This window comes from Polypterus senegalus, chromosome 16, assembly GCF_016835505.1.
Source record: "Polypterus senegalus isolate Bchr_013 chromosome 16, ASM1683550v1, whole genome shotgun sequence".
NCBI classification, from domain to species: Eukaryota; Metazoa; Chordata; class Cladistia; order Polypteriformes; family Polypteridae; genus Polypterus; species Polypterus senegalus.
In genome coordinates, this window is record NC_053169.1 from 99,839,113 (window position 1) to 99,851,255 (window position 12,143).

At 42.2% G+C, this 12,143-nt stretch overlaps 1 protein-coding gene across 4 annotated transcripts in view; it reads left to right on the top strand.

The window, feature by feature from the left end:
• The window catches only part of LOC120516316 (1-phosphatidylinositol 4,5-bisphosphate phosphodiesterase beta-4), a 266,954-nt gene extending 259,986 nt beyond the window's left edge, over window positions 1-6,968 (top strand). For all 4 annotated transcript variants that reach the window (XM_039737903.1, XM_039737905.1, XM_039737904.1 and 1 more), the window contains one exon: window positions 935-6,968. In XM_039737903.1, coding sequence (XP_039593837.1) covers window positions 935-1,023 — 89 coding nt within the window. In that variant the 3' untranslated portion in view covers window positions 1,024-6,968. The remainder of the gene's footprint in view (window positions 1-934) is intronic.
• The last annotated feature ends 5,175 nt before the right edge of the window (window positions 6,969-12,143 follow it).

Sequence of the window (12,143 nt, forward strand, 5' to 3'; positions counted from 1 at the left end):
TTGGTCTTGTCATGTCAGGACTCTCCGCTGGCAGGACCAAGTCACTGCAGATGATTCAAAATAGTGTTCAGTCATCTGAGGAGGGTACAAGCCACTCCTCTTTTTAGGTTGCAACACCTTAGCTCCATGTCATGATACGTATGAAGTTTAAACCCTTGATGCTTGCCAAGTAGGGTAGCCAGGTGGTCACATATACACATGGAGACACTCGTGAGGTCTTGTGCTCCTTCTTCACCACTCAGGTCTGCTGATGAACACCATCACCTCTGGGTGGCACCAAACCTCAGTTGAGACTTTGTTGATGTGTAGCTTTGAGCTGGTTGAACAAGCTGCCCACCGTCATTCAAAATCCGGACTATTCCAATGTGTTTAAGAAGCGTCTGAAGACTCTTCTGTTTGATAACTTTCCCTCTAACTGAGCTGTTAGGTTTTTATACTCTAGGAGTCGTAACTCACTTGTAGTTTGTTCTGAGCTCTTCACTAGTGGTGATCCTTGTTCCATAAAACTTGTCCTCCAAACAGTCCTGCAGACTGATGTCGACCTCTTTTGTAAGTCACTTCGGATAAGCAAAGTAATGTCAATGTAAAGTTGATACCCTAGATGTCTGGTAATGTGACACGTGTGGAGTTATGAAACACTTGAATTTGAACGTGTTTAGGTGAGGCGCATGGAAAGTTTTGGCCCCAACTCTACCCCGAACTGAGGTTGGCTCCCACTTTGCTTCCGATGCTGCCAGTCTGCAGCTCCCACAACTCTGAAGTGTAGACTAAGCAAGTTTAATGACCCATAAACCTACCAGCATTAGCCTGGACTTCTTATTAGTTTCTGCAGCAGGTTATTCTATCCTGACGGGTATCTCAAGACAAATCTTCTTGTACTTTACTTCTGTTACTGTACGACTAAAATTCAATGTGTTGCCCTTTGATTTTGCAGGCAAAGGAGATGCAGCAGATGGTGAAGCTGGAAGCGGAGATGGGCCGCCGACCGGCCACAGTAGTCTGAAGCCTCCCCAAGCTCTCTGAATCTGCCAAGAAGAAGCAGCAGCAGCAGCACTCAATCTACCACCGCTACATCATGTCCATTCTGCTCCGATTTCTGTTCTCTTACTAGCCCGACTGGATCGCCAGTTGTCTTGCCAGTGAGACAGCATTTCCAACTCACCACCGCAGCTCTTTGGGTACCGAATTTCCTTTCCATGTTACTGACTGTTATAAAAGGTTCAAAGGAAAACAAAAAGGTGCTGCGATCCAACACTCCACGTAGAGAGGAGAAGACGTTTCGGTTGATTTCTGACTTTTTGTGACCCTTTGTAGTAAGCAGGGGACAAAGTAGTAGTACTAAGGGGACTGGTTATTCAGCCAGCGTCCATTTTCCTTCAACTTGTGCATCAGTTTTTAAAAGGCCGAACAGGCTGAGCATGGTTTTATCAAGTGAAAATTCTTTTTATTATTTTTATGACTAGATTTGGTGACATGTTACATTAAGTGCCTGGCATTACAGTGTCCTTACACTGTAATTACTCATTAATTACCTGCGGTGGCTGCCGTATACTTAATAGGTAACTATTGGAGTAGAAACGTTAATTTTTTTTCCACAAACTTACAGTATACTTACACGCTAGTCATATAATAATAAATAAATAGACGGGTAATTATACCGATTAATTTCAGTGTAAGTGCACTGTAACAGACACTTCTTGTAATGCATTGCCTTCGATTTTCATTATCCATTAGACAACGGCATTAAAGGGAAAATGCAATGCTGAGCAAAGCAGGTGATAAATGTACATAACGTTCACCCGGTGCTGGTTTACTTCCGAAATCTCGTCAAATATTCAAACGTTTTTGTTTTGTTTTTTTGGTTTTTTTTTTGAATCGCCAATGGCATTTCAAATCTGAGGGGGCATTTGTTTTTATTTCTGTTTAAATATTTTAGAGAATTTTAGGTGAATTTTCTCACTTTATTTTTTAACTAAAAAGAAAAAAACAAAGAAATAGAGCTTTATTTTTGGAAATTCGTAATTGCTTTAGGCAACATGTGCAAAAATGTCTCGTAAACCAGTCGACAGACTCCATGGCCGGACGCTCAACGAATTGTGTGACATGTCCGAAGCACTTTATCGATATTTTGGCTGTGAAGAACGTGTAGAATTTACCCTTCCTGGTTGTGGTACAACACAAAACACAATCTCGTTTTTACAACGTTTAACCGATCTGTATTCTTGTGCTGTTCGTTTGTAATTTTAACACTTTTCAGGTTTGAATGTTAAAGGGTAAGGGTTGTGGGATGGGGAAATATGAAATAATTCAATAATATATATATATATATATATACTCATATATAGAAATAGATGATTATTTATGGAGAAAATGTATAATTCTGTTAGGGTATCAATTAATAAGTTGCTGTATTTATTACCTCATCACGATGAATTTTACGATATTTGATCAAACTGCCATTCACAAAATGTGCATTGTGGTGCACTTCTCATTAGCTTAATGCTCCCAGATAGTTGATATTCCATTTATATTGAAAAACAGATTGAGGTGCAACTTCCATGCCATTTAAACGTAGAACAAGGCATAGGCCGGCTCCTCAGAAGAACTACGGGTGAGGAAAACGCCCTCAACCCATTGATCGAACGCGCCTTCCCTGGACCCGTTCTTCATTCGACATGGAGAATCCTAATATTTTCTTGACACTCTTACAAAGGCTCCAGTTTTTGATGATGATTCTTAAAAAAAATTTTGTCAATTAACATTTAAAAAAGTAATTGTCGCAAAACTCGATATGGAAATGTCCAACTAAACGACACCTTAATTCACCAGAAGCCGCCTCGATTGACGGAAATGTATGCTCATATTTATCAAGGCGCCTGACTTATTCATAAAGAATCTCACAATCGTTTGTTGCCCGGGTTGATGACTTGAGGAACGAATGTTTATTATGATGTTTACAGTTCATTATTTTTTTAAGTCAGGAATGCCTTTGAAATGGCCGATAAACTCCGTCATCCTGTCAGATGGTGGCATTCTATGGCGGCGGGGTCGAGATCTGGGTTAATGTAAAGCATTCAGAGCCACCTTCTCTTTTGTCACGTTTTCTTAGGTTGCAGCCTTGGGCTCAGATCGTGTAAGTTTGTCATCAGGTAACCCTCCATTCCCCAGAATGACAAAACAAAAGCAGGATTTGGGTCATTTTTGCAAATCGCTTAAGAATAAAAATGGAAACACCACGAGGATCTAAGTATTCAGACCCTTCACTCAGAAGCCCCTTTGGCAGCAGTTCTAGCCTGGAGACTTCTTGGATTTGACACAATAATCTTCTCCCATCCGAATTTAAGGGATTTTCGGCGATTCTTCTCTGCTGGTCCTCTCAGGCTCTGTCAGGTTGGATGGACACCATTGGTGGATGTCTGTTTTTCTGGTTTGGCCTCAATTCTGGGCTATGGGTGGGCCACTCGAGAACATTCCCAGAGTTGTCCCTAAGTCACTCCTGTGTTGTCTTTGTTTTGTTCTGTTGGAAGATGAACCTCGGGTCCCCAGCACTCTGCAGAAGGTTTTCATTAAGGATATCACCTCACTTTGCTCAGTTTAGTCTCAAAGTTCCTGCCACTGAAAAACAACCCCACAGCATGATGCATCCACCACCATTTTTCCCCGTTGGTTGGTATGGTATCACACAGGTGATGAGCAGTGCCTGGTTCTTCCAGACGTGACACGTAGAACTGACGTCAAACACTTCAACCTCGGTTTCGTCAGACCAGAAACTCACATTGCTCGTGGTCTGAGAGTCCTTTAGATGCCGTTTTGCAAACTCCAAGTGGGTGTTCATGTGTTGTTCAGGCATTTGGTGGAGTGGTTGTCCTTCTGAAAGTTTCTCCCATCTGCACAGAGGTTGTCTGGAGCTCAGCCAGACTGACCATCAAGTTCTTGGTCACCTCTCTTATCAAGGCTCTTCTCCCCAGATTGTTCAACCAGTTTTAGGAACAGTTGTGCTTGTTCCAAACATTTAAGATTTATGGAGGTCAATTTGTCAAAAAAGCCCAGAGTAGTAAAGTGTTGCAGTGGTGGCTGAACTTCCAGAAGTTTCTCCCATCTTACAATGATTGTCTAGAGCTCAGAGAGAGTGAGATAGAGAGAGACTGATCATCAAGTTCTTGGTCACCTCTCTTACTAAGGCCCTTATGCTCCCAGATTGCTTAGTTTGGCCAGACAGCCATCTCTAGCGAGAGGTGCAGTTGTCCCAGATTTCTTCCATTTAAGAATTTATGGAGGCCACTGTGCACTTGGGGATCCTCAGTACTGCAGAGATGTTTCGTTGCCTTCCCCTGATCGGGGACTCTGCACAATCCTGTCTCCAAGCTCTTCAGGCAGTTCCTTCGATCTCATGGCTTTGGTTTTTGCTCCACTGTGGGACCTTCTATAGACAGGTGTGTACCTTTCCTAATCAACCCAATGAACTGAATTGACCACAAGTGGACTCCAAGCAAGGTGTAGAAATGTCTCAGTGATGATCAATAGAATGGGGAGCACCTGAGCCATATTTCAAATGTCTGCATAGTTGTGTCAATGTCAAATTTCAGGTTTTTATTTTGTCATCCCAGTGATGTCCAGTCGATTAAAATGACCACTGGTGGACTCCAAGAAAGGTGTACAAACATCTCAGTGATGAACAATAGAATGAGGCGTGCCTGAGCCAAACCAAAGGGACTTGAGTACTTGACATTTCCGCTTTTGAATTTCAATACATTTGCAAAAATTCCAAAAAATCGTGTTTTTGGTTTGCCATTCTGGGGTACTGAGTGTTGGTTGATACTGGAGAAAAACTCGATGCAGCTTATCAAATGATGTCCGTCTTCGATTCCCTGGATCTGAGTTCGAAATGGGGATTGGGTGTGCGTGTAGCGCACTTGCACTGATTCCCTCTGTTTTTTACCACAAAAGAAGGCATTTTTTTCTTTCACTGTATATAAGAACACTTGCGGAATGAGCGCCGTGTCGTAAGGGAAGGCAACGAGAAATGAGCTTCTTTTCTAGCTTTGGGAAGTGGCAAGGATCTTCTTACGTGATCTGTCCGGTTAGTAGAATAATATTTAGCTGTTTCTTCTTTTATTATTTATTCTCCTTGGAATATATTAATTTATAAGAAATTAAGTTTTAATGGAAATACTAGCTAATTGCAAGGGAAAAACAAGCTCTATATTTTATAAACAGTATGTTTGTAGCATTTAACTTGGAATTTAGGGGGCAAAGTGGTGGATTGGTTAGTGTGTCTGCCCGACATTGTCCAGCCACCGCTTTGCGGTACTTTGTATAGGTTTATCCCCAGGAACACATCCCAAAGATGAAGACATTTTGTTCATCGTTAACTGTAAAGGAACTTGGCATCCTGCTCAGGACTGGATCCTGCTGTGTGCCCAGTGCTGCCAGTATAGTCACTGGTTCCACTCAGGCCTAAAATGGAATAAATGGACTCGCAAAATAAATTGAATTTGGGGTTTATGGCAGAACTTCATGACCTTTTAAAATAAATGGTAGTCCCCCTCCTCAACCTCCCCCCCCTCAACCACTCACCATTTCTCCCATTAAACTGGGTGGAGTTTTCTAGTCCAGGAGGTGTGGTCTTCTTCATTTTATTATTTAGTCTTCAGGTGATGTGCTGATCTGTGGTGGTGAAGACATGATGATAAAGACATGGCTCACGTTTTACCGGTCCATCTACATCCTTGTCCTCACCTGTGGCCATGCGCTGAGAGTAATGGCCAAAAGAATGAGCTTGCGAGGAATGAGGCTTCTTCACGTGGCCACACCATCTTAGGATGAGAAGGTCCGATACTCAGGAGAGCCTCACAGTACAAGTAGACTTGCTGCTCCTGCTGATGGAGATGAGCCGTTTGAGGCCATGTTGGGCATGTTGTTAGGATGTCCCCCCAGTTTGGCTCTTACTCAACTTGCTCCGGACACATCCAACCAGGTGGAGAACCCCCGGCAGACCCAGGACACACTGGAGAGGGAGGTCAGTCTGGCTCACTGCTGCTAAGGCTCACACCTGGAAAAGCAGCTTGAGAGGATGAGATGAGATATTAAATCTTTACTGCGCAAAATGAGGCACATATGCAGAAACATCCATGAAATTCTAACACGGCATAGAAGTCCAAAATGGTTATGGGACCAAAAGTTAGGGTCAGAAATTTTATACATCAAAAGCCATTACTTTCAACATCGGGACACAGTTTCTTTTTTATTCGACCGAAGGTAAGACTGAAGTCTGAAGTGTCAAACTGCCTTTTCAGGCCTTTAAAATGACTCCAGTCCACCTCAGGTTTTTGGTTTTCCTCCCCCTTGAAGGGCATTTTTTGTGTATTTGGGAACTTTTGGACGTTTAAAGCCCTTTGGATTTTGCGCATCGTGGATATGGGAGGAAATCAGAACACCGTCTGGGATTATGGGAAATGTGTAATGTAAACTCCACACAGACTATGACTAGGCTGGCGACTTAATTACGTTTTCACATTTTTGATGATTTTGCCCTGTGCAGGTGGTAGATTGGATGATGTTTTTGTCCTCAGTGTAAAGCTGAGTTTTCCAGTCGGTTTTGACCCAAATTGGACCTTTAGTAAAATTTTCATCCGGTGAAATTTGCCAAACAAATGTTTTGGATGAAGCTGCCGTATCTGAGATGGAGTGTAAAAATCTGAGGCACGTGGCACATTACACGATTTCTAGTCAGCGAGAACATCGGACGTAACGACTGTAGCTTCGAGATCTCATGCGCTCGTGGGTGTCAGATTACAAATTATATGACTTGCATGCAGACTTGTCAGCCCATTTCCAAAGTATCATGAGATTGCCGCATTACTATAGCCAATAACGTCCTGCCTGTGCCCGTACAAAGGCCTTCCTTTTCTGCTCTGTCATTATGCAACAAACATGAGACATCAGACAGATGAGCCTCTCTTCTGTTTGCATAGTCGAAAAAGCGGGTGGCCCTTCTTGCCACGGGACCACCTTGTATGCATTGTACTTCTGGGTGAGTGTTTGTTGGCTGTCAGCTCCTGTGCTGCGTTGACACACTCTCGGGCTATTTGGAGCTTTGGGTTGTGACATTTCCCACTTGAGTGCGTTCACACGGGTTTTCTGTCAGACTATTCAGAGAAATTTGTATTTGATTCTATTTGTTGATTTGGTGCCCAAAAAAGCAATTAAAGATCAATGGCATTTTTTGTAGAAACAAAGAACAAAATTAGAACATTAGATCATTAGAACACTTGAGATGAGAACAGGCCATTCAGCCCAACAAAGCTCGCCAGTCCTATCCACTTGTTTCCTCCATGAAAACATCAAGTTGAGTTTTGAAAGTCCCTAACGTCTTACTGTCTACCACACTACTTGGTAGCTTATTCCAAGTGTCTATCGTTCTTTGTGTAAAGAAAAACTTCCTAATGTTTGTGCGAAATTTACCCTTAACAAGTTTCCAACTGTGTCCCCGTGTTCTTGATGAGCTCATTTTAAAATACAAGTCTCGATCCACTGTACTAATTCCCTTCATAATTTTAAACACTTCAATCATGTCACCTCTTAATCTTCTTTTGCTTAAACTGTAAAGGCTCAGCTCTTTTAATCTTTCCTCATAATTCAACCCCTGTAGTCCTCTAATCAGCCTGGTCGCTCTTGTCTGGACCTTCTCTAGTGCTGTTATGTCCTTTTGTACCGTGGAGACCAAAACTGCACACAGGACTCAAGATGAGGCCTCACCAGTGCATTATAAAGGTTGAGCAGAACCTCCTGTGACTTGTACTCCACAGATCAAGGCGCTATATAACCTGACATTCTGTTAGCCTTCTTAATGGCTTCTGAACACTGTTGGGAAGTTGATAGCTTAGAGTCCACTATGACTCCTAAATCCTTCCCATAAGGTGGATTCTCGATTTTCTGACCGCCCATTGTGTATTCAAACCTCACATTTTTACTTCCTATGTGTAATACTTTACATTTACTGACATTAAATTTCATCTGCCACAAATCTGCCCAAGCCTGTATGCTATCCAAGTCCTTCTGTGATGATATAACGGATTCCAAATTATCTGCTAATCCACCTATCTTGGTATCATCTGCAAACTTAACCAGCTTGTTCCTTATATTCCTATCTAAATCATTTATATATATTAAAAATAGCAGCAGCCCCAGCACTGCCCCTTGCTGGTCACCACTCTTAACATCGGCCAGTTCTGATGAGGTTCCTCGCACCATCACCCTCTGCTTCCTGTGTCTGAGCCAATTCTGCACCCATCTAAAAACATCACCCTGAACTCCCACTTCTTTTAACTTGATGCCCAACCTCTCATGTGGCACCTTATCAAATGCTTTCTGAAAGTCCAGATAAATAATATCATAAGCTCCACTTTGATCGTATGCTTTTGTTGCCTCCTCATAGAATTCCAGCATGTTAGTAAAACACGACCTCCCTCTTCTGACCCCACACTGACTGTCCCTAATAACTCCTGTCCTTGCCATGTGTTGCTCAATCTTATCCTTAATAATTCCTTCCATTAATTTTCCTCTGATGCCCATTAAGATTACTGGCCTATAGTTGCTTGGATCTGCCCTGTCACCCTTTTTATATAATGGGATGATATTTGCCCTTTTCCAGTCCTTCGGAATCTCTCCAGTGTGCAGTGACTTCCTAAAAATGTGTGTCAAGGGTTTATATCTGAACTCGCTAGCCTCCTTAAGAACACGAGGATTAATATGATCTGGTCCTGGTGATTTGTTTGATTTCATCTTATTTAATCTGAGCAGCTCTTCTCTCTCCACAATTTCCAAATCCCTCAGTACCTCCTTAGTAGTTGCATTTACCATAGACATATATTAAAATAGACATAATAAATGTGTTATCGCTTCATCCCAAATACAAATCGACCACAAAATGGCATCTCTGGCAGACCAGGTTGCATGTTTTGTTTGATCCAAGGGACTAATGTGAAAGTCAACGTTTCATCACCATTCAGGTTGCTTTGTTTTCTCTGAATTACCCAACTTGTAGCTTCGAGTCTGCAGGGCCTTCATGTTGAATTTTTAACTTGCGCAAGCCCACCCCACGACTTAAGGGGTGTGTCCCTGATGGAAAAGGGCGGAGCCTTCTTAGGGACCCATGGGTGGGGTCAGGCGCTGAGGTTCTTCTTGGTACTGTGGGTGGAAGAGAGAGATAGAATGGTCAGCGACAGCACCTCCACCTGGTCTGGAGGTGGAATGGTTTATCTCGGTTAAGCTCTCGATGTGATCCCCAGGGTAACATTTTTTTGGACCATTTTGTCCCACCATTATGCTTTTATAACGCTCCTGGCATCAGAGTAAAGGAGCCCATTGTTAGAGTTGTGACTTCTGAGGTTGTTACCAAAGGTCCTCATGAAATTCATTTCCTCGTGTGAGCTGTAGGTTCCAAACCCTTCACTAATTTATCTTTTCAAACTCTTTATCCATCCCTCCATTATCCAACCCACTATATCCTAACTACAGGGTCACGGGGGTCCGCTGGAGCCAATCCCAGGCAACCCTGGGCACAAGGCAGGAAACAAACTCCGGGCAGGGCGCCAGCCCACACACACACACACCAAACTCTTTATGCTAAACAAAATTTTGGTTTGTGACTTCTTTACTCTCACTGTTCTGATCACAAATTTTATCTCTCATTTTGGCTTTGACACTCGTACTTTTTAATCTCCCGCCATTGACCCTCTGGTCACTTTTGTCTTATGATTCCCGCCTCACTTTCAAACTCTGTCTGCTTGCAGACATTTTCTAATTTTCCCGGATGTTTTGATTTTACCGTCTGCTCAAATTGTTGGCATATCACGTTGAAGGACTATAGAAACACGACCGGTCAAAACTGGGTGGCACGGTGCTGCTGCCTCACAGTTTGGTGACCCGGGTTCGCTTCCCAGGTCCTCCCTGCGTGGAGTTTGCATGTTCTCCCAGTGTCTGCGTGGGTTTCCTCCCACAGTCCAAAGACATGCAGGTTAGGTGTATTGGCGATCCTAAATTGGCCCCAGTGTGTGTGTGTGTGTGTGTCCTGCGGTGGGTTGGCACTTCTGCCTGGGATTGTTTCCTGCCTTGCGCCCTGTGTTGGCTGGGATTGGCTCCAGCAGACCCCCGTGACCCCGTGGTTAGGATATAGTGGGTTGGATAATGGATGGACCGGTCAAAACTTTTAGAACCCCTCCATGTTTTCATCTTTTTATTCAAATTAACGCACCTCAAGTCCTTTGAATAACATGAAATGGTGCCAAGGTATGCACTACACTGGCACAAGTTAAAAAAAAAAAACATTTTGCTCACCAAAAACTGAAAAATAATATATATATATATATATATATATATATATATATATATATATATATATATATATATATATAAAACTTATATTAAGTTGAAAAGTGTACTAAAAAGTAAAAATAAATCTCTTATACATCACTCGTAAAATAAAAGCGTGGGCTCTTTTGCTAAGATTTTATTGATTGATGAAACGCACCCACGCTTTTATTTTATGAGTGATGTATAAGAGATTTATTTTTTACTTTTTAGTACATTTTTTAACTTAATATAAGCATAATTTTTTTAAAAAGTATATATATATATATATATTATTATTTTCAACTTTTTAGTCTTGGGTTTGTTTTAGTATAATTTTTGTAATCAATATTTTAACACTTCCTTTAATATTTCTATCCGTTACTAGCACCATCTGTTGGTGAAATCTTCATTCTTCAAAATTTCATTTCTTAATTAACATGGATTAATTGATCAATTAGTGAAACTGATTATTAATCCGTGTATTGTCATCGGAAGTGAGTAAGTGTGCACAATTTCAAGTCATTCGGACAATAGGAAGTGGGTTAAATATCGACTACAAGATTTGTAACAGACAACCAACAGGTGAAGTTAAAGAAGCATTGTAATAATAATAATAAGAAGAAGAATAACGTAATTTTCAGACTGTGGTGGGCTGGCGCCCCGCCCAGAGTTTGTTTCCTGCCTTGCGCCCTGTGTTGGCTGGGATTGGCTCCAGCAGACCCCCGTGACCCTGTAGTTAGGATATAGCGGGTTGGAAAGTGGATGGATGGATAATTTTCAGAGTTATACAAAAAGACCTTTTTATGGAACAAATGAGGAGTTAACAGCTTTGGGCCTGCCTTGAAAGTTTCAACCAATTCCTGCAGGTGTCCCATCTTTGGTTGATTACTTACAAACCCTCTGTGTGTATAAAAGCAGTGTCGCTACACACTCTGAATTGTTATTTAGACCAGATTTGCCTTTTATCTTTGTACCATTTCAGGTTATTCACCGAACCTGAATTGCTCAAAATTCAATTAATCCTAGGAAAATGGGGGTGTTCTAAAAGGCTGGACCAGTAGTGTATAAAGGAGTGTCAAATTTAAATTTAAATTCTGTAGTCTAAGGGCAGGAGAGTGGAGCAGTGGGCAGCGCTGCCACCTCGTGAGTTCCAGTGTCCTCGCTTTTCAGTCACTGTCCGTGTGGAGTCCATGCGTTTTCCACATCCTTCCAGGCACCCTCTTCTGGTTTTCCTCTCCTATCACCAAACGCACGTGTGGTTGAATTGATTAGCAATTCCAAACCGGCCCATCTGGGTCAATAGACTCTGAGACGGATGGTGAACTCTCCAGGGCCGGGTCCTGCCTTGGGACACCAAAAAGGAACTCGGCAAGTTAGAGAATGTTCCCTTAATGTCATGTGTGGCCTACGCTTCATCACAGAATCACAGGTTTCACCGTCCGAGATGCTGCAATAATGAAGGCCTACTGGAATACGGTCATCTCCTGGTCATAGACTTGGAGACATTTTGAGCAATTTGTGACATATTGCACGTTAAGAGTCACAAAAACGAATGTTTTATTCATCTTCAAACCCCCCCTTCCAGAAGGCTATTGTCACCCAGCGCCCCAGAAGCACTATTTTTGTGGAAATGCCTGCTTTTATATACGTGTTGTCAATTGTCAGAAAACGAGTGGGCCGTGCCTATGACAGTGCTACTGCAACGAAGACGATGGTTGGAGATGATGTGCACGTTTTTCTGATAACATTCCCTGTACTTGTTTTGTATTTTTATAAGGGGGTCACAGTGT